Below are 26,950 nucleotides of genomic sequence, written 5' to 3'. Positions count from 1 at the left end.
AACTTATAGGGGTATCAGAGGATTAAATAAAATAGGACATGAAAAGCTCTTGGAGTTGAGACTGGGGTATAAGTCTTCAAAATAAATATTAGGCATTGTGATTATTATGAGTATCATTCAAGGATTAACATGATTATATATATATATAAATATTTCCCACAGGAAAACGTACTCAATAAGGTACAATTATTGTTGTTATTATTATTACCATCATCATTGTTATTATTTTTATATCTCTTTATTTTATAGGTGGTTTCTGTCTCTTTGCTTGGCCTCTCTGGACTGATGATTTATTGGACAGTCTGTTTTGTTCTTGATTCAGATTTTGCCCCATTATGCTAACTTCTCGACTTCCTTAGATTTTGCTTTCTGTAACCCATGGGTAAGTCAGTCATACCCCATTCCTACGTCCAATGAAACTCTATACATAGAACTGCCCTAAGTGTAACTCTACATGCAACTTCATTGGTTGATGATGCAAAATCAACTAGCTAGATAAAGACCAGCAAGTCCCATGATTCTTGTCAAAAACCATAGTGGACTATTATGAAGATTTTATTAATGGTCAGAAAAGGGTCATTTTTTTAAAATTTAAATTCAGGCTTAGGAAACAGGCATAACCAATTCTTGCCCACCAAGATACGTCATAATGTTTGGGCAAAGATGGCTTATATCCATAGCAACAGAGCCAACTCTGAGTCAAATACTGGGAAAAGCATTTCTAGACTGACACAGATGGTCAATTAGTAAACTAACTCTCTGAAAACCTGTTGATGGACAGCTTCATGGACAATGCATCCTGCACAAAGAGTCAGTTTACTGGATTGTTATCCTTGTTAAAAAAGACTCTGGGTTGTGTCTGTTATGAGTTCTGGTTCTCCTAAGGGTAATTATACCATGATGTGGGCTTGAAAAGGGCTATGTTTCAGTAACGGGTTTTCTATGTGTCATAGAAAGGGAGTGGATATTTAAGTTGAAAGTTGTGTAAATACATGACACTAGTTTAAATAGGAGACTGTAAAGTTTCAATCCCACTGTACCTTAGGCATAGAGTGATGTCTTTTTCTTGACTTTTCTAGAAAAGTCTAAGTGGTTATTAAGACCTATCAGATGTTATTTAATTTATACTCACTGTGCTTCCCTACTAGACAATGAGCTCCTTAAAACCAGGGACTAATGGGGGACTAGTTCATGTATCTCTACAGCCTGGCACAAGAGTGAAGGCACAAAACATGCTCTTTGAATCCAGCCACCACCTATGTGTGCATCAACTTTGAGAGAGAACTTGAGGCAGCTAAGAATAAAAGAGAAACACACTAAGAAATGGAAATCAATGGTTATTTGTATCCACATCCAGCTTGAGATCAGATCACTTTTGATTTGGCTGGACATTTAGAAGAGCTGGTAGGGGAGCAGACCATAAACAGATGACTTCAATGCAACATAGTGAATGTGAGGCTGAGTAATTGAGCCTGGGTCTTATTTTCCCTTGCTTTCCACATTTAATCCCTCCGAGGTCCGCTGATCTCTTGACCTCAATTCTCAGTCATTATTGCCACTGTCCATTATTGCCAAAGTCCTCATGGCTTTTTGTCTGTGGACTAACCTATTAAAGCTGGTCTCTCTTCATCCAGTGGTGCACCCTCAGGCCTTCTTCCTGACGGCTGCTAGCCAGTTTTTATAACAGAGGTCTGACAACACCCGTCACTATTCCAATCTTTCACCTATTCCCCGTGGTCTACGACCTGAAGTTCAACTCCTTAGCATGTTTTACAGGGACTTCTTCTGTTTGGTCCCTGCCCAGCTCTCTAACTTTTATTGTAAGTCATTCTTCTAAGAACAGTTTATGCCACAACTGAAATTCTGCAATTACCCTCAAATAGGCCTTGCTATTTTTTACTCCCATGTCTTTGTTCCTATGCAAGTTCTCTTACCTAGAAGAATATCCCTACCTTTCTTTGTCTGGTTGGTCCCTATTTATCATTAAGGTGCAGTACAAATGCTTTCTCCCCTGCAAAGAATTCCTTAATCTAGTTTTGTGCGAACTCTGTGCCTTGTACCTCTGGTATAGTACTCATCTCACTTTTATAGATCTTCTGTCTTCCCTATGAGATGACCCCATGAATTCAACACATTTTCTCCAAGCACCTTCTACAAACCAGGCGCTGAGCTAAATACAAAGAGAAGTATGATACAACCCATGCCTTTAAAGAGTGCATAGATTTCTGGAAAAGACAGATTATCTCAGAATGTGCTAAGAACTGGAGTTACATCTTAAAGATCAAGTAAAACTAGCAAGTGATAAAGAACTCTCCGAGTAGGGAAAGAAGCATATACAAAGGCACAGAGGAGTAGAATAACAGGAGCCATGGGGAAGCTGTGAGTAGGGCAATCTGGCCTTAGTGACAAGTACATGGGTGAGACTGGAGGGGACAGACCACAAAGGGAATGATGTGGCCAGAAAACTATCTGAGCTATGTCCCAAGGGCTACAGGGAACCATTGAAGGATTCTGGCTGGAGATTAACATAGTCCTTTTTACAAAGTAGAATATTACTCCTGTTGCCATGAGAAAAATGGGTTGTTATGAGAAAGAAAGATAGGTGAGAAGATGGGTTAGTCATCAGTGCCTGGATCAACATTTATTCCTTTGGCAAACACAGGCTGCATATGCTCCATATGTGAGACTTTAGGCTAAGAGAAAGTTAATTCTTCTGATGTAGGAGTCTGCAAATCTTCCAGATCCTGGGTATACGGGGAATGTAACAAAATGGACTAGTCAAGGGTGTAAAAACATTAAAGACCATACGAAGAAAGTGTCAACTTACCAATTTTCCAGTAACGCTCTGGCCACCTTCATTCAGCCAGAAGCCAGGGACCATGGCTGAGAAATAAGGGCCCCAGACTCCTGGTACAAAGATCGGGTTTTTGCTGATCTGGAAGGAAAGGGGCAAAGTATGTGAAAATATTGTCCCTCAAGGCTAGAAGGAGCCTTACCCTCCTCCCATGTGATGTTTCTATGACCACGGAATTCAGCTTCTTATTAAATACCTTTGATGGTGGGGAAGTTAGTCCTGACAAAGGACAGGCCTGGCTTCACCTCTGGAAACCTTTCTGATAAACTCATTCAGGTGTCAAGGTAGCAAAAGAGATCATTTTGGAAAGAAACTGTTCCTGGCCAGCTCCCTCTCTGTGGTAGACTGATTGTAATAATGGTCCCCATTTTCTAGCCCTCCCTGCTTCCACCCACTGTGCAATGTGACTTCGCAGCGCCTCTTGTTGAGAGGTGGGGTCCCCACCCCTTGAGTCTGGGTCAACCTTGTGACTTGGTTTGGCCAACAGAATGAGGCGGAAGAGACACTGTGCACCGGTTTTCCAGGCCTAGGCCTCGACAACTGTGTGCTTCTGCTCTTCCTTCTCTCCCTCTGCCACAAGAACACGCCCCAGCGAGCCTGCTGGATGGATATGCAGCAAGCTGAGTCGGCTCAGTTGTCACACGTGACGTTTCAGATACATGAGAGGGCCCAAATAGGATCAGCAAATCCTTGTAGTCAACCAGCAACTGGCGAGCCCGAATCACCAGAATCAACCAGCCAATCGATAGACTTGTGAACAAAAATACATGTCCTTTTGTATTCCGCTAGGATTTTATGTTTGTTTCTAACCTAGCATTTTAATGGCATGAAATAACTGATATATCCCCCTCCTTCCACAAACACTTATTAGACACCTTATAGCATACCATTTCTCTCAACTGGGTGCTGAGGACACAGAGATGAATCAGAAAGAGTTCTTGTCTTCAAGAAGCTCCTCATCTCAGGGTAGTTAGATAAGTAAATAGTCAAATAGGAAACAGTGTGGTCCATGGGATGGTAAAGACAAAACATAGAATACTGTGGAGGGGCACAGCGGGTGAGGAATGAAATGGTCCAGAGATGGCTTCTTAGAGAATGGGACATAAGCTTAGACTAGTAAGATTTAGCCAGATGAATTAGAACAGGCATTCCATGTCAAGGGAATAGCTTGAACAAAGACATGCAGGTGAGAGAGATGCTCTCATTATTCAAGATACGGCAACATCTTTTTTTGGTAGCAGACCATGGAAGCCCATTAGGTGTTAGGAAAGGACATCAAGAGATGAACCAGGACAGGCAGGGATGGACCACGTGTTCACTCATCTGGAATGGCATGAGCTTCTCATCCACCAAGCAGGGATGAATGCTGAACTGATATTATGGTTGTGGAAGGGTGTATTAAAAGGTAGGGAGGAAAAAGGAGTTAGGCACACTGGGTCTACTCCTGCGTGTCTTGAGGCTGGGCAGAGAATCTGTTCATTCATTTATTCTACAAATATTTATTCAGCCCTTACTATGCCAGGCCCTGGGGATATAGAAGTGAACGGAATATAACCATAATTTCTGCCCTCATAAAGTTTATAGTACAGCACTTCAGCATATGGATAAACCTTCTTTAAATGTCTGAGCTCTAACTATTCTGGTTCTCTTTTCACTAAATGAGTGAGTCTTCAAATCAGCAAGAATTCCACCCTCCAAAGAGGAAGGGGGTGAGGGAAGGCAGGAGACTATACAATATTAGCAACTTTAAACTTTGTCAAATAAAGGTAATTTATAAAAGGGTAAATTTAACACCTAAAGGAAAAAGAATAATCTCAGGGGGAAAAAAAGGTTTTCGTTTTCTTTTTTTTTTTTTTCCTGCAAGAAAAGACAGTTTAGCTTTCATTGACATATTCACTCATTCCTTTATGGGTTCAACAGATGTTTCCTGAGCTCCTACTGTGATCCAGGCACTGAAAGTAAATGTAAACAAAAGAGCATAGTCTCCACCTTCACGGAGCTGCTCTCTTCAGAGGGTGGCAGACTAGGGTGACCAATGATTCAGGTTTGGCCAGGATTCTCCCAGTTTTAGCACTAAAAGTCCTATGTCCTGGAAAGCTCTCGGCACTAGGCAAAAGGGACAACTGGTCACCCTAAGATGGACATCACACAAACGTATAAATACAAACTGTGATAAATAAATGAAAGAATATCAAAAGGTATTATAAGAGCTCATAAGTGAGGGACCTAATATATTCTAGGGGTCAGGTAAGGCTTTTCTGAAGAAGTGATATTTGAATTAAGATGAAAACATACATAGAAATTATTCAGGTGTGAGTATATGTATATCTGTCTGTATTTGTATATGTGTGTGTGTGTGTGTGTTTGTGTTGGTATATGATACAGAGAGTGTTCCAGACAGAAGAAGCACACACTAAATGGTCTTCATTTTTGTCACTCTGTCTTTGCCAGTGGAAATTTTATCACATGCCAACTCTAGAAACTACTGCCCTACACTGCATGCCCCAGCTGCTTTGGGGTGAATAAGACAGCCCATGCCAAGCACTTGGGATCCAGGGCTTGGACAGGTGGATGGATACCCACCAAAGTCAAGCCATCTCTTTTCATGCCCTGCACCCCTTCCCTTCCAGAACTCTTCCAGCACCATTAGCCAGATTAGTTTCAGAGAGGTTGCATGTTGTCCACAGTCACACAGGTAGTAAATGGCCGAGGTGGGACTTGAACTCAGGTAGATACTGGCCTCAAACCCCAGGATATGCTTTTTAAAAAACAAACAAACAAACAAAACTTGTATACATAAATTGCTTAGGAGAGCTTTGCATCACCTCCCCCCCACCGAAACCCCAAACCCCACGATTTAAAGATGTTCTTGCATCAGCTTTTGAAGAACTCCATTGGCAGACTGGGGCTCTGCTGATCAAAAATGGCAGGTGAAGGCTCTGCCTGGCTCTGTCCAGAAATTTCTGAGTTGGCTCCTGCTTGTGCTCACTCATTTGGAATGGCACACGCTTCTCATCAGACGTCATGACTAAAGCAAGGAAACAAGGACACAGAAATATGTTTCCCAGAGCACCTCTAATCACTCCCAAACTCTGGGAGAAAACAAGTAACAGTTTGTTTTGACAGAGAGAGAGAGTGAGCACATTCATGTATTTATGTGTGCTTTAATCCTTTGCAATAAACCTAAATACTTAAAAATATTTTTGTGAAAGCTCTTTCCATGCTGATGGCTATCTTGGCCTGAAGGCTGCTCTGTGATCCAAAAGGAAGGAGCACATTTTACTCCACTAATGACAGGCGTCCATACAGGACACTGACTTTCCAGCAATAATGTGCTGTTGGCAACAACAACAGCTACGACTGACTGGGTACTTACTAAAGGCCATATTCTAAGCACATTGCAGGAATTAAATCACTTAATCTTCACAATGACCCTAAAGGGAAGAGTCTATCATTATTCCTATTGTACAGATGTGTAAACTGAGGCAGAAACTTAAATAGCATGCCCTAGGTTATAAAAATACAAAGTAGCCAGGCTCTATAGGTTCTGTATTTGTCTCTGCCAAAGTATGCCCTTGATTTTAGGCTACCATTGATTCTTTGAGTCCTTCACTTACTTTTCAAGGGCAGAAAGCAAGGGTCATTAGAGCCAACATAGACTCACTCAGATTGAACCAACCTCTTAGCCTTGATGACAAGTGGGTTAGGGAATCTTCATGAGCAAAAGACTTTTGATAAGTTTTCCCCCATACACTTGTGAAGAGCAGAGGAGAAAGCAAGGGCTGAGTCAAAGATCTATTTGATTCTATCCTGACTACCATGTTCCAGCCAGGTGACCTTATAAAAGGTAATCTTTCTGAGCCTCAGTTTCCTCAGTTCCAAAATGGGAAGAATGATATAAATATGGGAGGACTTTTGTGAAAATGAAATAAGCTGTCACATATAAACAGCTTATTATATGTTAAATACCAAGTAAACATTAGTGCTCCTTGAAATGAGGCTTGCATGGTGGGATAGTCAGGTGACTGGGATGAATGGCCACAGCCAAAAGTAACTGCAACCATTAAGGAGGTCTCTAGATTCATTCTTCGTTTTATTTAGTCAATGGTCTTAATAATGAAGTAGAAGATGACAATACAGAAGCAAAGTTTATATTTTCAGATGGCATAAACTTGGAAGGACTACTTATCATGAGCCAGGTCCAAATCAAGATTCAAACTTACTTTAAGAACTAGAACATTAAGCAAAATACAGCAAGAAAGTAGTTAACATTTCTTTGATCACACAGTTAAAATTCTGCACTTAAAAGGTACCGGTAATATTCTCTTCCATAATATTCTTTTTCATGGGTGGTGGTACATAAGTATTCAATTTAGTATTGTTTAAAGTGTATGTAGACCTTTGACACATTCTTTAATTATGTGTGATGTGAATAAAGTTATAAAAACCTGCAATAAAACAAAACATTTGGGACTTCCCTGGTGGTCCATTGATAAAGAATCCACCTTCCAATGCAGGGGATGCAGGCTCGATCCCTGGTTGGGGAACTAAGATCCCACATGCCGCGGGGCAACTAAGCCCGTGCGCCACAACTACTGAGCTTGCACGCCTCAACTAGAGCCCACGTATCCCAAACTACAGAGCCCATGCACCCTGGAGCCCGCATGCCACAACTAGAGAAGAGAAAACCCGCACGCCACAACTAGAGAGAATTCCACAGGCTGCAAGGAAGAGCCCACGTGTCACAATGAAAGATCCCGCATGCCGCAATGAAAGAGCCTGCATGTGGCAAGGAAGATCTCGCGTGCCGCAACTAAGACACGATGCAGCCAAAAATATATAAATAAATAAAATATTTAAAAAACAAAACATTTGTTTTGCACACTATATGCTAGGCACTGAGATCAGCAACAAGGTTATAAAAATAATAAGGCAAAATAACAAGAACAACAACAATAATAATAATAGAAGAAGAAGAGAGACGAGGAAGGAGGGAGGAGGAGGGAGGGGGAAGAGGGAGGAGGAGCTGTAGGAGAAGAATTAACAATAAAGCATGGCCCTTTTCCTCAAGGAGCTCCTAGTGAGACTGGGCAGACAGAAGTGGAAATAAAAAAATTACAACGAAACATGCCAAGTGCTACAGTGAGGTGGGTGACAGGTGTGGTAGAAGCCCAGACTGCCTGGGAGAAGAGTGAGCACTTCACAGAGGTGGCCACATGGGAGCCAGGCCTTGAAGGACGAATAAGTGCTTCTTTAGGTAGAGAGGGAGGCCATCCCAGGCAGCAACGCTCAGAGTCATGAAGCTGTGCAAGCATCTTGATTCTCATGAGGGCTTAAAGTTCCACATTTTACTTTATATAAAAGTTCACATGGTTTGAAGGATGGGTATATTTTTGCATCAACATATCCTACTGCTTGTCAAAGATTCAATTTTTAAAATACGGTGGCTGAAAAAAAGTCTCAGTGAAACCACCCTCAAAGTCAGGCAGTAAGAAGAAGAAATTATAATATAGAAATAAGAAGAAGAAGAAATAGAAATCAAATAGTAATTGCTAACAGTTATTGTGGGCTTATTATGTGCCAGACTCTTCTAGGCTCTTTATAGACATTATCACATTTAAGACTCATGACAACCCAATGAGACCCAGTGAGGACCCAATGAGGTCCTATTATTATACAAACTCCACAAATGAGGACATCTAAGCTGAAGGAGGTCAAATAGCTAGTAAATACGAGAGGAGTAATTACAAGATACAAGCAGTATCCAAGGTATGATCTACCAACTTATTTTTGTCTCTAGATCTGACTCTCCTTATCTATAAAATAAATGGATTGGACTAGAGATGTTTAAGATCTCTCTTGTCTTTGAGACGAAGATTCTGGGAAGTTGAGTCATTCTCCCCTAGCTGGCCAATCAGAACTCTCCAGCAAGCTATTTCAACACAGACTCTGCCCTCACATGCCCTGGGGCTCATGGGGTTGCATGGGGCTACCTCTTGGGGCTTCTGTAAGTATCCACTTTGTTCTACTACCTCTCTGACCTGTGGCCAAGATTACTGGGGGCTCTTCTTGAGTGCCAACTTCATGGGTTATATTCAATGGCTACTATCTATAACATCTTACATTAGCTGAGTAAATATTCAGCACATACCTATTGGATACAGACTGAGTTCAAACTACTATTTAAATATAAAAAGACAGAAAGATGGGTGTCGAGAGCCATGTAAATGACATAATCCCTGCCCTGTCGAAGTTTACAATCTAGTAGGTATGGGAGGGCAGGATGGGCTGGGTAGTAACTCAGGTATCAAGGGACTTCTGAGCGTACATTTGCATTCAGACTTAGAATAACCCTACTAGTACATGGGGTCAAGCACGCACAGCCCGTTTTACAGGTGAAGACCCAGGGACGGGGGCAGTAAGCAAACTACCCAGGATCGCAAGGATCAGAAATGGTGGGGTTGGGATTAGAAGTCTCTCTCTATGTGCTCCTGCCTCTTTTCACGTCTGTCCCCAAGCTGGATCCATGAGTGGATGCCATTGGCTGACTTTGATCTAAGGCTATGCTACTGTCAGCTGAGTTTCCCTGCGCTGATAAAACCCAGGCGCCTGCTCACACCTCTTTCTGGGAGTGACGACTGGGCTCAGGGCAGGGAGCCGCTCCAGAGACGTCCGCTCTGCCTTCCCCCACCCCATCATCCCGAGCTTGGCCTAAGCCTCTGGCAGGGGCAGGAGGCAGGCTCCAGGCGCCAGTGGTCCTGGGAGGGAACAGGAGGTTTTGTTTTGAGTGTCTCCAGCCAGGTTGGGAATGTTCGAGGGTAGCCGCAGGCATGTGTGGGGCTGGGTATTTCCGTGGTGGCTCATCTCTCCCTCCAAATGGACTGTGCTATCGTCTTACTAGAAAAAAACCATTTATACACATTCCAGCCAACTCCCAGCTCACTACACAGTACAAAAAAGAGCACAGAGAATTCTGTTTATGAATGGGGGCTCTTAGCATTCACCTCTATTTTTGTACTTCTCAGATTGAACTGAAGTGAGCTGTTTGCCTCTCCTACGAAATGGTGAAGAACCACATCTTATCTTAAAGGCAGTAAATAAACACGGTTTAGTACAATAATATAGAGCATAGACCTTGGAGTCAGGAAAACCTGGTTTTCCATTCTGGTTTGGTCGCATCCTAGCCATGAACCTTTGAATCTCTTTGAGTCTCAGCTTCCTTATCTATAAATGGAGATAATCTCACCTACTAGAGTTTTGTGCCAGTCTTAAATGGTATAAAGTATATAATGATCTTAGGACATAACATGCTCTCGATAAACGTGAAACACAGATGGTTTCATTCTATTCCTTTTTGGGATAGTGGAAAGATGTGAGTCCAAAGACCCGGGGTCAGGTCCAGACCCTACCCCATATCAGCTCTGTCTCTCTGGTGGGCTCTTCGTTCTCTTCCCTCCTGGATTTTTCTTACTTACCACAACTCTCAGGGTCAGCTCACACACTCCCATGTGTATTATGATAATTTTTATGCTGTTGAGTTTCAAATTTTTATCCCAAACTCCAAACTTGCTCCTGAGTTCCATACAAGACATTTGACCTGAACGTCTAATTGACATGTCCAAAATAGACCTTGTCATCTTTCCTCCTGGGGCTCCTCTTGTTCGGGGGGTCCCTGTCTCAGTGAATGGTACCCTATTTACCCATCCAGCAGGATATCATTCTTCACTTCTTGATCTCACTCATCTGCTCTACTGTAGGTTGCATGGACTATCAACTCTATTTTTCAAACACAAGCCTTTGCATTTCTCCCCACTGTCATTACATTAGTCAGTCCCACACCTTTTCTTGCTTGGGTTATTGCGACAGCAGTTAAACTGGTTTCCCTCCCCCAAATATTGTCCTTCTCCCTGCTCCTCCACAAGCCCCACTCAGAGACTCTAATTTCCATACCTGCACCCCAATGATCCTTCTAATACACAAACCTAATTATATCACTTCCCTTACTTACATCCTTTAGATGCTCCCCATGGCATGAGACCTTTCTGACCTGGCTTTGATCTGTTTGGCCTAATCATACATGTGACCATTTCCCCCGCCCTTTGCCCCATCATTTTTTACTGCAGCAAGCCCATCAAGACCCAGAAATTCCCCAAGAGAGAAACTGCCCTAGAAATTCCCCCAATTCCCCTTTTCTTTCTCATCTCTGAGTCTTCATCAATCCTCCTCTCTCTGACTGAAAGGCAGCCCCTCTCACTTTCCCCTGACTAACTCTTACACGTCCTTTTATAAGACTCCACTCCATATTACCTGCCCTGGGAAGCCTTCTCTAAACGCTGACTTCTCCGCCATTGCCGGGTTGAGTGTGCCTCCCTGCATCTTCCCTTAGCTTCCATATTGCAGGCTGTCCTAACACATGTTACATGTGTGAACGTATATACCTAGATCTATAAATACATACATAATAGGTACTTGATGATGCAATATGTACACAGTATGCTCTGTAAATGAAATCATCACACAAATGTAGAGCATGGCTAAAATTATTATTAACATAACAATCTCACTGGCATTAAGAGCAACAATAGAATATAACATATGTCCAATCACCTGTAAGTGACCCACGGTTAATAAAGCTCAGGCCTGCCAAATTTTCCTCTCCTCTATTTGGAGGTTTTGGAAAGGTTCAGAGTCCTCCAGTAAAGAGTTCGCCTTTCCTAGAAACCCAATTCCTTTATTTCAGTCTGAGCAAAACAAGAACACATGAAACCTGTTCACAGATGTCCCCTGGGGCTTAGCAGCCTAAGCGGGCAGGGAGGGCACTGAGCAGGTGTATCACCCAACCAAACGGTTCCCAAATCTGGGATGGAGGGAGGCTGCCAGATACTGCCTGCAATGTCCTGAATTATTTGCAAAGGATTTTGGACTCCTTAAGCCTCGTTCTTCCTCATGCTGAAAGCCACATGTGATCACAACAGAAATGTCATTCATATGTTTCTCATCCACTTAACGCAACTGAAGTTGATTGCAAGAGAGACTAAATAGCCAAGGAAACTTTGGGGTCTTCCTAAAGTTCCCCTCAGTTTCCTTTCCCCTGCAGACCAGAAGCCACACTTGGCCTTCCCTGTACAAATGCCTGACTGGCTCCAGGGAGCTTGGACTACCTTCAGCTTTGGAAGCTCTGAGAGCTGTATGACCCCAAAGATGTAAATTCATATCTTGCATCTTTTTCACAGCCCAAACGACCTGTGGTGGGTAAACAATGACTGGTTTCTTCTGTAACAGGGGAGGGGGCCGTGGGGTGTAGGGGAGGGAGCTAAAGAGGAGGGGTGCTCTGCACAGTATTTATTCATCAGACGGATTCTTAGCTCTTGTTGCTCTGATGGCACATAGCAAATTGGACCCTCAAAATCAGAACCATATTTTCTATTTCTGTCACACCCTCCACGAGTGAGCACAGTACTATTAAGCGGTTCTCAAACATGGCTCAACCAAGGCTCTTTTGATTCTAAATGAGCTGTTAGGAAAAGCAGCTCCCTCTTACAGAATTTAGGGTTCCTTTAAAAAGATGCCTGGGAGTCGTTTCTCAGCCGAGGCTGATCAGCTGGTACAGAGGAGGATGACACAGCCTTTTCCCTTGTAACAGGCCCTTGGCACCTATGACACAGCGCTTCTGTCAGACATGCTCTGATTTTAACTGCTAAGTTGTGGCCACTTCTCTCCCAGCCCTGCTCCTGATCAGTTTCTGCATTTCCCTTATTAAGACTGTTTGCTTTAATACCCGTGTCTGGCCTCAGATATCATCTCATAAATCTGACCAGGGACTTTGATTTTCTGGTTTAACTCTCAACGTTCTGTCTTAACGTGCCGTGTCACCTTGGCCCTTGGGGTGTTCATCTGAAAAATGGGGCACATAGGACCTCTTTTTACAGATTTGTAAAGATTAAATGTGCCACAGTCTATTATAGGCATTGGTGCAGTGCCTGGTACATTCAGTGACCCAGGGAAATGAAGCCCGTATTAATATCATCACCTCCATACTGGCCAAAGTGTACTTCTTATTTATGGATTGGCATACATGTGGGTGTTTAATTTTAAAAAGTACCATCTGACACCCTCTTGACTAGAATTCTAAAGTAGGGTACAGAGGTTGTACTGGCTCTAGAGAAGAGAGAGCAAGATAAGAATCAAACTATCACTCAGATGGGTTCAGTTCTATTGGCAAGATCTATCACTGGGATTAAATACAAGTGAGGCTTTACCCTGTTAACAGCATACGATATAAAGGCAAAGAGAGCCTTGGCTGATTTATACTGGGGCCTCTTTTGATAAAAGACTTCCTGTGCACATGCATTAGTCGTTGCCTTTTGGAAGTGCTCCCTAAAGACCCCACTCCTGCTAATTAGGGAATGCTCAGGGGAATTTGAGCCAAGTCCATACAAGTCTAGACCTGAAGAATCCTTTTTTTTTTTTTTTTTAATTGCTTTATTTGGTTGCACTGGGTCTTAGTTGAGGCAGGTGGGCTCCTTAGTTGTGGCATGTGAACTCTTAGTTGCAGCATGCACATGGGATCTAGTTCCCTGACCAGGGATCGAACCCTGGTCCCCTGCATTGGGAGTGTGGAGTCTTAACCACCGTGCCACCAGGGAAGTCCCTAGACCTGAAGAATCCTTATCTGCAGAACTCTCTCTCCATTTTTGGCCTCACAGAAGATGAGAAGGCCAGTCTGGCTGGGCGAAGAGAACTAAAAACTATCCATAGTTACATGGATAGCTCCCTCAATGAATGACTGCAAAAGTATTATAAACTGAGAAGTGTTTATGCAATACATAGGGTAAAGGGGTTTACCCCTTACATTTTCTCTGTAACAAAGGAGACTGATGAGAACATTAAAATACAGTGATGGTTGGATGGAGAAGGCCAGGAGAAGGGAGATAGGGAGAAAAGTTGTGAAACCCAACCTTCTCTGGCTACCTACTTTGTTACCAGGGAGAGCACACAGGTGGCACATGCAACAGCGTGTCCACGGCAGGTAAGTGATCACGGCCCTCCGTCCTGCCATTTCTGGATGAGGCATCCAGGGTGCTGGAGAGCCACTGCCATCAAGTCAAATGAAGTGACATGCCCTGAAGCCTCTCTGTCATTCCATGGGGGGCACTTTCACATACATTCCCCCGCCTAAGATGCTGGGCAAGCCTGTGCCACACTTGATTTTGATGAGAAAGGGAGCTGAACTTCCGAAATATTAACTCAAGTTCCCAAACTTCCAAACAAGGCAGAATCAGGATTTAAACTCAAATCAGACCAAAGAGTCCGTATCTTTTCTGAGACGCTTTTTATTTTTTTTTAGAGAAAAAAGGTTGTAAAAAGGAGAGGTAAGGACACAGCAGGCAGAGAGCAGCGCCCTCTTCACTGTTTGGTCTGGAGCCAGCCCAGCTCCTCCTGGACCTCAGATGGAATATGTCCCTTGCAAATTCAACAGACATGATGGGATTTTCCTATACTGTGGGGGAGGAAAAGAGAGAGAGAGAACTCACACATTCCAGGGTATCTTTTCATACTCTCCCTATTCAATAGCAGTTCTTTAGGAATGTTAAGGGAGACTCATGTTTAAAAAAAAAAAACCAAAAAACCAGAAACTACTTAAAAATTGTTTTTCTATTTAAATGAGTTCTTATAAAAGAGAAATGGCTTGTACCACAGAGGCAAGGGGACTAAAGAAGAAAGGCTGCTCGGAGGGGAAGTTGATTGAGAGGGTATGCCCTGTGCCTGTACTCTTATAAAAGACCGGGCTAATACAGGCGATATGTAAACACTGCAGAACAATCATAAACAAATGAAATGGGGGCTTCAGAGTAACAGTGTTCAGCTGTGGGCAATGGCCAGGAGGCAGCTTTTGTTATGAATAGATCCTCTGCATGTAAGGCAGGCCTGATTTTAACCCCTGGCTAGGCTATAGGCTATTTAGTGTATGAGAACGGACCAGGGCCCATCTGGATTACCTTAGAAAAAAGAATGCGGGTGGAGGTGGGGTTAGAAAAGGGAAAAAAGCAGCTATCTGTAAAATATAAAATATATGATCTGATGTAGGACAGGGTTACGGTTCTGGGAGAGTGGTTTAAATAGAGTTTCTGTGTTATTAATCAGTCATGTATTTGGCTTACAACATAACAAATGACAACTACAATGGTTTTTATTCTTTTTTAAAGGCATTGCAAATAAACAAGGGGGAAAGAGGGAGGGAAGGCCAGCTAACACTTGCCAAGCTGCCACTATGTGCTGATGGTTTCATACATATTCTCAGGTATAGTCTTCATGAGAACGCTGCCATTTCCTTTGGTTTACAGATGAAGAAACCATGGCTCACAAAAATTCAAAGCCCTTGTTCATGGTCACATGGGTGCCAAGTGGTAGAATGGAGATTTGATCCGGGTCTGTCTGACTCCAAAAGCTCTTCCTACTATAGCTAGCTGCTTCTTGGATGTTTGGGAACCAGAAAAGTCAGGTGAATGTAAGGGGTTCAGTGGAACCAGCCCTTCTCCTTCCCGGTTTTAGTTTGGGCTGTGGGTTGACAGAAAGGGACCCGTGGTGCCTGCAAGGGTAAGGGCACTGCCTAAGGGTACCCTTAATGAGCAAACCAAGCCTGGTTTCTGGAGCTCAGTATGCTTCCCTAGGGTCCTGCCTTTCTCCCTCTCTCCACTCATCATGCAGCAATCAGACACAAGATTAAATGAAACTGGCCACCAGGGCCAGCCTGGCTCCCAGGATGTGTGAATTCTGGCAGAACACTCTGTGTGTTGATACCCTATGTGTGCGGTGTGGGCTTATGTGCCATTGGCCTAGCAATCTGAGAATCTGGCTCTCGCCTGAGGGACAGATGTCAGGGTTAGGAGTAAGAGCTATTTTTCCACTTCACTGGCCTGCTCTTGGAGGGTGGTGACTGAGCACTCAGCTGTGGTAGGGGGAAATACTCCTCCACCCTCTATACCTGCCCCTGGGGGATACACAGAGGGGAGTGCTGGTTAATGAGGCCTGGGGGCCGGTGAGACTGCGTCCTGGAAGCTGAATAGTGCCATGAAGAAGAGGCATTTCGGTTCAGCCAGGTTGGGAATCACAGCCCATGCAGCAAGTTATGAGAGCCTGACGAATCTTGGTTTCTTCCATGTCAGTGACAGACAAGAGTATTCACTTTCCAGAAGGTCTGGGAAGATCAGAGGCAACAGAGAGAAATCCCTGACATACTGCCTGCACACAGTAAATAATCAACAAGTGATAGCTGATTATTTAACTTTCTGAACCAGGAAATGTTAAGCCAGGCAATGTTTAATCTACTTTTTTCTGAGTGAAGAGTGCAGACCAGCCTGGTTAATCCTGCTCATGTGCAAATAACAGAGGTGCAGGCAGAGGATGTGGATGGCTGGAGATTCGGTAGGTTTTAGGTGGAAGAAATCTGTGTCTCATTTTTTATGCCAGACCCAGAGGATGGCTTGGATCTCAAGTTGTGTCCCTAATGGGTTGATGGTAAAAAACACATCTAATGTTTACACTTGAAGCATTTCTGTTAATTGAGGCTCTGCACTCATCTGTGAAGAGTTTCCACAGCTGCCTTCTAGGGCTGTGGGGCTATTAGCTGTGACCATGCATGCAAAGCACTTGGTGTGGTTTCTGACACCGAGCAGGTCCCTAAGACAGGCGAAGAGAGGAGGGCCCAGGAAACATCTGGGGCCTGTGGAGAATCAAGACTCTCTAGAGCAGAGACACTTCACACACTTCTTTGGCAAACATTTAATTGAACACCTACTATGTGTCAAGCCCTGGAGAAACAAAGAGGAAAACGATACTGTCCTTGTCCTAGTTTTCAGTGTCATCATGATGTCTGACTGCTAATCTCAAAATGGCAAGAGACTCCGATAAGCACTTCAATAAAGATATAAGTTCTTAGCACAACAATGGCTTGAAGAAGGTGTTATGATTTGGCTGGAATGTAGAATATACAGTAAATCACACAAATGTTGAATTGGCAAATACTGTGAGCAAAAGCCTGGGTTACTGGCTTTATCTGCACTATCTCATGTAATAATTATTACAGGCCTGTAAGATAGGTGTCTATATCCCCATTTTACAGATGTGAGAACTGAGGCTCAGAGGGGTTATATAACTTGCCCAAGGTCAGGCAGCCATGGTGCAGGACATGCAAATATTTAATGTCAGACCTATGAGTGGAGGGCAGGCAGAGGTCAGATGATGAAAATCCTTTCACGACATGCTAAAGAGTAGGGATTTTTTTTTTTTTTTTTCTTGAAGGCAATGGGAGAAATAATCCCAATTTATGTTTTGGTTACTTTGTAGCTAGAAGTCCACAAACCCACTGCTGCCCCCTCTCAAGCACACATATTCTGGATTACCAGAGGCCAAAATTGCACAGTGGTTCATTTTGGTTTGTTTTGATTCACAACTGAATGCATGGTGAATGATAATTATCTGTTATGTTGCCCAAAAGTTCCTGCGGTCACAGGCTACGTAAGTGTTCCACACAGAGCTGGGCCTTCCCTGGCCCTCTGGAGCCTCCAAGCTCTGGATCAGCCTCCTGGTGTGTAAGCATGTGTGGTTTCTTCTACTTTGCTAAGTCAACAGTTCTAGGCAGGGGAAAAGAGGCTTTGCCGCTAATACATTTCTCCAGAAAGCCCTTTACTGCCTCACCTCATTTAATCCATCTACTCTTACCCAAATTGTGCTCTCTACCACCTTCTGCCCCTCCATGCTCTGAATGTTTCAAACTTGCTACTTTGACCTTGGACTTTTAAACCACCTGACCAGCACTGGCAGAAAAGCCGATACATAAATGTGAGCCTTGGACATCTCAAAGGAAAGGGGCAGGGGAAACTGTCAGCCACTTCAGACCCGCTTCTGCCTTGATTCAGGTAACATCTCACCCAAGACCTTCATCTCCATCTCTCACTCATAACAAGCCTGGTCTCAAGGGCCTGGCCTTTGAATTTAGTCTTCTATATCCTGACTCCTCTTGACAACTTTGGCTTAGATGCCCTCCCCCAGCTCTCCTTGCTCTGAAAGCGCTTCTTCCCTTAGTGGCAGTGAAGAACAGATACTATGAGAGCCTCAAAACCGGGTGAGGAGGCTGCACAGGCCATGCCAAACCTTTCTACAGAAGTTCTTGGTGCAGTTCAACACCACCACCTGGGCATTATGGAATGGTGGGCTTTTTGGATCCTCAAGACTGGGAGAGCCTTCAAGAACGCCTTCAAGATACCAAAAAAAGGTGAGCGTTCAACACCACCACATCTTCAATGCTTGTCCCACTTCAGACCTGAATCCTAAGTGAGCGACTGCTTCATTCAAAATTCACTGAAAGCCAACTTTGTGTCAGGGGCTATACCAGTCATTAGTGATACAGAAATGAACAGGCCACAATACCTGACCTTGAGGAATTCACAGCCACTGAGCAAGGATGACATACACCCAACTAACAACAAACAAACCACACAACAAGCACTGTGATAGAGGTATGTACCATGGGGGCACGCAGAAACCCACCTAATGTAGTCTGAAAGCTTCCAGGAAGAGATGATGCCTAAACTAAAATTTAAAGGCTAAGTGGGAGTTAGCCAGGAGGAGTGAAAAAAAGGGCATTTCAGGGAGAAGGAGAGGAAGCAGAGAGTGTAGTACAGCAGGGCTGGAGGAGAGAGAAGGGGAAGGAGAAGAGTGCAACATGGGGTTAGAGAGGTCAACATGGGCTACGCCATACACAGGGTCATCAAACTTGCTAAGAACTTAAGAGTACTGACTGCAGGGGGGATGGGAAGGGGAAGAATAGTATGATTCAAGCTGGTAGGGGAGATGGTGGCCAAGACCTTTGTCCTCTCTGGGACTCCACTTTGTCACCTATAAATGAGAGAACGCAATTAGATGATCTTTAAAGTTCCCTCTGGGTCTCTTAACTGTTCTCTGAATGGATGATCACGGTTCTAGAAATATTTTTCATGATGTTATAGAGTTGGTAGCTAAGCATTATCAACGGGTGCCTGAAAGATCTTTTAAGCTCTAAGAAGGGAGAAAGAACACAGAATTTGGCTCCCAGTGACGAGTTCAGGGCCAGGTGTGCTACTGACTGACTCTGTGGCTGGGTAAATCACTTATACCCTCTTTCATCTGTAACAGGTATAACAAAGCTTTTTAGGGTCACTATAAGGAATAAAGATCACCAGTATTTCAAAATACCTGGCACATAGCAGTTACTCAAGAAATGCCCACCGACTATTAATGGGACTGGGCAGACTGTAGCTCAGTATATTCTTTCAGCTTTCACCGTTTCTTACATGCTAGACCTTGAGTATCAGAGATGAATGCACCACTGTCCCAGCCCTTGGGAGCTCAAGGTCTAGTGGCAGAGACACCCATTTGCTACATTTTTATAAAATAAAATGAGTGCAACAACATAACATATGAATAAAGTGCTACAGTAACACAAAGGAACTTGTGATGACTTTTGCCTGGAATCATGGGAGGAGGCTCAGTTATTACAGATGAGGTGCTGTTTAAGCTGGTGACCGATAGTTTATAAACAAGCTGTTTAATCTACTGTTCAATGCATCTCACTCCATAGAAGTTGTGAGAGAATTTATCTCCAGGTCCAATTTTGTCCATTATAGTGGTTCTCAACTAGGGATTCTGAAGAAATTCCTCCTCATGCAAATGGTCTCAGGGAATAAAAATAGGGAGGAAGTGAAAAAAAAAAAAGTGAGAAAAAGCATAAGCTCATCTGTAAAATTTTAACTTCTCCAAGTTTCATCATGAAATATTACCATCTTCTTGGTCAAAACCTTAATGGGATCTTACGAGGGAGGCACAGAGCTAAAATGACTGACCTGCCTCATCTCCCAAACCATTTCAGGGAAGATAGAAAATGATTTCACGTGCTCAACAACCCAATGTCATTTCCCCCATGTATAAATTATGTTAAAATTACTCAATGGGTTAAAATTATTTAAAAAGTTAATAAAAACTAAAGTTTCTAAATTTCCATTTTTGTAGGGTATTGTAAATATAAACAAATTGTACACTTGAAAAAAAATTAGATGACCAGTTTACCAAAGTTGTTATTGAGAGGCACCATTTCACTTTATAATACTAATGGTTGGGGGCATTTCAACTGTTCTATAGGCCAAGTGAGAGAAGGATTCCTTACATAGCATGGTTACAGGGAAGGCCAATCAATGGAAGAGATGGGCTATCTCCTTGACCAGTAAATGAAAGAAGCTTGAAGAAAATGACCTACATATATGTGCTTGGGACTTTATGATGAAGAAGAGAAGAGGAAAAATAAGGAGGAGAAGGAGGAGGAGGAGGAGAAAGAGGAGGAGAAAGAGAAGGAGAAAGGAAAATGCTGAGGGATTAGAAAGGCTAGATTTAGGATTTATCCTGTTGTATGGAGTTTAAAGACAGCTAGTCTGCAATTCTACAACATGAGAAGGACCTGCGGTTGCCGAGTGAGTCATCTCTGAAACCTAAACATCAAGAAAGAACATGAGCCTGAAGCAGGACGATCTAGTGGTGAAGATTAAAGTGAAACATAACTGAGAGCTTAGAGTTCTGGGGAGAGTGATAACATCTGAATAGGACAGAGGTAGAGAGGAGGTGGTATGCAAATGGGATCTCAAAGGATGCACAGGATTTTAGCAGGCTCATTGGGGTGGAGGTGTAAAAAAGGAAGGGAAAGAGAAGCTTTCTTGCCTGAAGAAATAGCATACGGAAAGGCCAAAGCAAGTCAGGAAGCATTCCTTGATTCAAGAAGTATTTGTAAGTGGCTACCATATTCAAGGCACTGTTCAAGGGTCTAGGGATATAGCTGGGAAAAAAAACAAAGTCCTGCCTTCATGGAATTTATATGGTGTGGTAGAAAGCGGGGTGATAAAAATACAGGAAAATTCAAATATATAATCTGTCAGCTGTGATAAGGCTTTTTAGAAAAATAAAGCAGGAAAGAGAGGTTAAGTAGTGTCATGAGGGCAAGTGTTGTTATTTTAATACAGGGTGATCTGGGTGGACCTTAACGATGAGGTTACATTAAACTGAGACTGCAAGGGAATGAGGGAGGGAAGCATGGAGTTAGGAGTGATACAGGCAGAGAGGTAAGAGCAAGTGCAAAGGCCCTGTGGCAGGGGTGTGCTTGCCATCTTACATGAACAACAAAGAATCAGTGCAGCTGGAGTGGTGTGAACAAAGACAAAAGTGATAGATGAGGGCAGAAAAGTAAAGACAGCAGATGGGGATAAATAAATGGGGATACAGGAGTCCGATATGGGGTTGAGAGAGGCTTTTTTCCTCCCTCTCTCCAGTTCTTTAGAAGGAAGCTACTACAGCATGTTGTCGTCTTATATGATTAAGCAGAAAAAGATTTGTCAACATAGGAGAGAGAGGGAAGAACGGCCAGAGCCTGGAGTATGTCCTAGTTTATGGAAGGGCCCGCATAGTTACAGCATATAGGAGGAAAACTGCTTTGTTCACTTCTCTACTCCCTGTAAAATTTGTTCTGTGAACACTTCTTCCTAGTTCTGGAATGAAATTTCAGGCAGAGCCATACTATTCCTACACCCTGAAATAATAAAAAGTCCTCGGTCCACCTTCAACATTAAATGTGAACACTCCATTTTATCAATAATATTTAAAACTCCCATCCCATCTAATTGAAAATGTCTCTCTCCTTTGGCTACAACTGACTTCGAAGCATACCTGGGGGCAGGGGGGTGTGGGGTTCAGGTTGCTCCTATCTTTCCTCCTCCACCCTCTCCTCTGCTGGTCAGCTGCCTGATGCTCAGTCTGCTCCACACGGGGCAGGTGCCTCGGGGAGGTCTTACTTGACTGACAGGGTCGTGATCTGGCTCCGACATGTCCTCACGGTGGGGTGCAGGTCCAAAATGAACTCTCTCATGATGCGGTTCTGGTGATTCACTACAACCAGCCCACTGGGGACTCCCCATAACCCCACAGTAGTACGCCTGGGGTGTGCTTTCTCTCCCTCTCTCTATCCCTCTCCATCTCTCCATTGCTCTGCTCATGACTCCCTTTCATTCCTGGACCTCAGGGGTAATCCCAACTGCTCCTCACTCATTCCTTTGGGACGGGGTCCCATTTACGACATACCCAGCTGGATCCCTTGTGCTGGACCCACACACACCTTTGCCTTGTCTTCAGTGGACATACAGCCCGTTCCCAGAGCAGCCCTCACTTTTTGACTTAGTATCTCAGATACAACAGTCAACCTTGGCTTCTTTCCTCAGACTTCTACTTCTGTTTTATATCCTCAGGGTGGCTTTTAACACTAGTTTTACAGTCTTTTAGGAAGCCCTACATAGGTGGTCTGGTCTCTAGGGCCTCTTCCAAAAGCTCGAGGAAAGGAAGACCCCCATTATAAGATCTCATTACAGGTAGCTGGAGCGGAGAGTGTACGTGGGAGAGGAGGTGGACAGAGCTAGCTAGGGCTCCATAAATTAACTGTTACTTTCTGGAGTCATCAAAGGCTTTTTGAACAGAGACCCAAGTCAGGAAAAAGTCATCAGTTTCTGGACACTAGACATTCTAATACTGGCTGTTACTTTAACTAACTTATTAAATGAAATTCCCTTTAAAATGAGAAGTATATATACGATTAGAACCACCATAAAGTATTCAAAACTACTAAGATATTCTTACCTAACTGCCTGTTTTATGACAACCAACTTCCCTCAGTTATTCACCAATAAACCTTTATATAACCTTACTAGGGCATTCAAATCTTTTTGGATGTAAGCCTGCCACTCTACCAACCACTTTCCAATTTCATACTGGAATTCTGAACCCCCTGCTAACACACTAAGACAATTCTTCGTGAGTACTTTTGACTTAATTCAGAACAATCACTTTCAATACTTCATGGCAACATACATAAATTGAAAGACACTGGCATGAGATGAATGGCCAACTTTAAGCAGAAAATGAAATGAGCAATTATTCCACTAAAGAGAGTATTTTATGTTTGTCCTGATTAAACCATCTTTTACCACCTGGCTCCAGTTCAAAAAAAGGTGAATCATTAGGAGCAAAGTCTAATAGCCAGCAACGGAATGTTCTGTGACTGAATCATTCATTTCTTCCTCCCCACGTCAAATGCCCAGCTGACTGTGCCACGTGCTGAGAGCACGGAAGGACGGCAGCACCACTGACTGTTCGCAGCGTGTGGGGGGCTGTAGAGAGCAGCGAGGTTTTTGGCTCCCCTTAAAAAAATAATTTCTAACTTTAACCCATTCATTCAACAAATACTTATTAAGTATCTTCCATTCATTCATTCAGTAAGTACTGAATGCCTAACTCAGTCCCAGGCACTAGGACAGACACAGAGGATACAATGGAGAGTCGACAGTCCCTGCCTTTGTGACGTTCATAGTGATGCTATTCCCTGGCCCCGGAAGGGAACTGTCAAATAAAATCAACTTTAGTGGTTATTCAAGCATGGGTTACTGATCATCTGTCCTGAATGCTATGGAAGATCATTTTCCCAATTTCACAAAAGGAATATCTATATCTATAATTATTGATATATCTATATATCTCAAAAATCTCCAGCAAATATCATATTCACGAGAGAAATTTCAGACACAGCCCCTCTAGTATCAGGAACAAGATGAGATGGCTTTTTAATCATTATAACTGTTCAATATAATACTGAAGGTCCTGACAAACACAATTATGCAAAAATTGACAACAACAACAAAAGGTATAAAGAAGGGAAGAGAGAGAAGAAATTTTGCAGGTGATAATGATCTCACAGATGAAGCTCATACTGTCCCTTCTGCTTGGACCTCTTTCTTTTCTAACCAAAATATGACACTTCTAACATCACTGCTTTACAGAAGCCTTCCTTGACTATCCAAACCACAAAAGATCACCTGGCTCTATAGTTTAAAATTTACTGTGAAAGATATCATGCATGCAGAGAGTGTATAATACATGCATATTTTATAATTTAATAAGTGCATATTTACAATAGTCAAGACATGGAAGCAACCTAAATGTTCATTGACAGATGAATGGATAAAGAAAATGTGATACACACACACACACACACACACACACACACACACACACACACACAATGGAATACTACTCAGCCATAAAAAAGAATTAAATAATGCCATTTGCAGCAACATGGATGGACCTAGAGATTATCATACTAAGTGAAATAAGTCAGACAGAGGAAGACAAATATCATATGGTATCATATGTGGAATCTAAAATATGATACAAATGAACTTACAAAACAGAAACAGACTCACAGACATAGAAAACAAATTTATGGTTACCAAAGGGGCAGGGGGGAAATAAGGAGTTTGGGATTAGCAGACACAAACTACTATATATAAAATAAACAACAAGGTCCTACTGTATAGTACAGGGAACTGTATTACTTATCTTGTAATAACCTGTAATGGAAAAGAATATGAAAAAGAATATCTATCTACATCTATCTATCTATCTATCTATCTATCTAATCTATCTATCTATCCATCCATCATCCACATACATACACACACACACACACATTGTGTGTATGTAAAAAATTTTTTTCTGAACCATTTGAGAGTAAGTTGTAGATATAATGCCCATTTACTCCTAAATACTTAAGTATGCATTTCATAAAAAGAAGGATATTATTTTATATGATCCTAGTACAATGATCATATCAAGAAATAAACATGGACACAATTCTATTATTTAATCTATAGGCCTTATTCAAATTTCATCAGTTGTCCACAAAACGTCTTTTACAGGAAAAGGAAAAACAGTTTCTCTAGTCTAGGACCCAATTCAGGATCATACACTGCCTTTAGATGTCATGTTTCTTTTGTCTCCTTAACATCCATTTTAAACAGAAAGGTTTCTCCTGGGAAGCCCCAATTGCATGCACCCTGCAAGCTGGGCATTTTCACTGCCAAAAGTACCACAAATTTCACCTTCTAACCATCTTTCAAATATATCCACTTCTCTCCATCTCCCCCGCCATAATCTGAGACAAGCTACTGCGATATCATCTCTCACCCGATCTCCAATCTCCTTCTATCTGGTTTCCTAGCATCCACTCTGGTCTCTCTCCAATCTGTTCTCCAAACTGTAGTTATTTTGATCCTTTGTAAATCTACTTATGTTACCCACTGTGATTAAAACCTTTCAGTTTCTCTTAAGATAAAAGACCAACATCTTTCATAAGGCTTATAAACCCAGCATGTTCTGACCCTTTTTGCTTCTCCAGCCTTAACTTGTGTCACGCCTCCCTCCTGTCCCACACCCAATCTGCCAATTTCCCTCCCATTATCCTGCTGTACTCTTCCTGGACCACTTTCCTCTTATCCACCGCCACATATAACCCTCCTTGCTCCCTACTAGACTCTGCTTAGTTGCCTAATCAAAGTATCTCAGCTCAAACATCCCTGCCTTACAGAAGCCGACCACCCAAACTTTATCAGTCACTTGGCTTTACGTTCCCACGGCTGTTCCTCCACTTCACAGCACTTACATATCATACATACAGAAGAGTGTATAAAACAGATGTGCACAATTCAAAGACTGATAATAAAGACTCATCCATCCTTCACCAGTAAATGCCACTTCTCCAAAGCCCCTCTGGGAAGGCACTTTTGTTTTTTTTTTTTTTAACCTCAACAACCAGCACCCCACCCACCGCCATGTAAGTAACCAGTGTCCTGATATTCATGGCAAAAAAATTATTTCCTTGTTTGTCTTTCTAGGTTCAGCACCTATACATACATTCCTAAAATGTATTGACTCTCTTGTTTCTTTGAACCTTATATGAGTAAAATAATTCTGTATTTTCTTTCATGCCCTGTTTCTTTCACTTAAAATTGTTTGACTCCTCTACATTGTTTTATGTAGCTGTAGTTCCTTCAATTTAAGTATGTATACCACTGTAAGAATATAATACAATTAAGTATATTCATTCTATTATTGGTAGAAATTTGGGTTGATTCAAATTTGGAGTTATTATGAAAAATAATGCTATGAATACTCTTGTACTTGTCTCTGGGTACACACTGGTACAAGGGTACAATAGTTTCTCCAGGTTTTTACTTAGGAATGGAATTGGTAGAGTGCAGGGTGTGTGCATATTCAAACAACGCTTCACTGTTTTCCAAAGTGATTATAACAATTTGTACTCCCTCCAGCAGGGTATGAATGTAAAGCATCTATCAATGTCTGTAATTACCTATTTTTGTGATTGTTTGCTTAGAATCCATCTTCCCCACTAGACTGTAAGGTCTGTGTCCACTTTTGCTCACCATTTTCACTGCGGTGCCTGGCACACAGTAGAAGCTCAAGAACAACTGGCTGAATAAAAGAAGGCACCCTGGATAAGAAAGTTTAAGTATTTTGGATGTGAATATAGGTCTATCTGACTTCAAAACCCATGTCTTTTCTATCGCTCTCACATTTTCCTTATCTCAAAACGGTGATGATCATTTGTATCCTACTTATTAGTTTCCAATGCAATGGTAGCAATCAAATGCGATTACAGATGTCAACCCGATTGGCACAGAGTACCTATTAAGTGTCCACCAACGTTCCACTACTATGCACCTGGACACAAAGGTCCACAGATGCGGTATATGAAAGGCAACTGTCAATGGCAAATGCTTTATAAACGTATGTGGATTAAGATTACTTTGTAGAGGAAGACGGGAGTTTCAGATATCACTACAGGGAAAACCAGGGAGAGCAATTAATGCTTTCAAGTCCAAACTGCACCTTGTGTCCCAAGTTATTCACCAGCACAAACAAAAGAAGCAAGCTCCAAGCCCTGATCAGAACAAACATTTGAAAACACTTTTACCCAGATGGCATCATTTTTCATCTGTGCCCGGGCTCAAGGAAGGCCTGGGCAGAGAGGTGGATTACACACTGCACTTCAACTTGGCACTTGTGTGTTCAAAAGTAAACTCTGACTTCCTATTTACACTGAAAGATCTTAGACCCCTGTGGTTTCCTGTTGCATCCTGGTGTGTCTGTGCTTTGGTTTCTGAGTCTGTCTGCACA

At 42.6% G+C, this 26,950-nt stretch overlaps 1 protein-coding gene across 8 annotated transcripts in view; it reads right to left on the bottom strand.

Annotated features, from left to right (window-relative positions):
* The window catches only part of FGGY (FGGY carbohydrate kinase domain containing), a 411,167-nt gene that overhangs the window by 133,188 nt on the left and 251,029 nt on the right, over positions 1–26,950 (bottom strand). For all 8 annotated transcript variants that reach the window (XM_059898898.1, XM_059898889.1, XM_059898942.1 and 5 more), the window contains one exon: positions 2,828–2,935. In XM_059898898.1, coding sequence (XP_059754881.1) covers positions 2,828–2,935 — 108 coding nt within the window. The remainder of the gene's footprint in view (positions 1–2,827; positions 2,936–26,950) is intronic.

Source organism: Balaenoptera ricei, chromosome 1, assembly GCF_028023285.1.
Source record: "Balaenoptera ricei isolate mBalRic1 chromosome 1, mBalRic1.hap2, whole genome shotgun sequence".
Classification (NCBI taxonomy): Eukaryota; Metazoa; Chordata; class Mammalia; order Artiodactyla; family Balaenopteridae; genus Balaenoptera; species Balaenoptera ricei.
The sequence above is the reverse complement of the archived record's forward strand: the minus strand, read 5'-3'. Positions and strand labels throughout refer to the sequence as shown.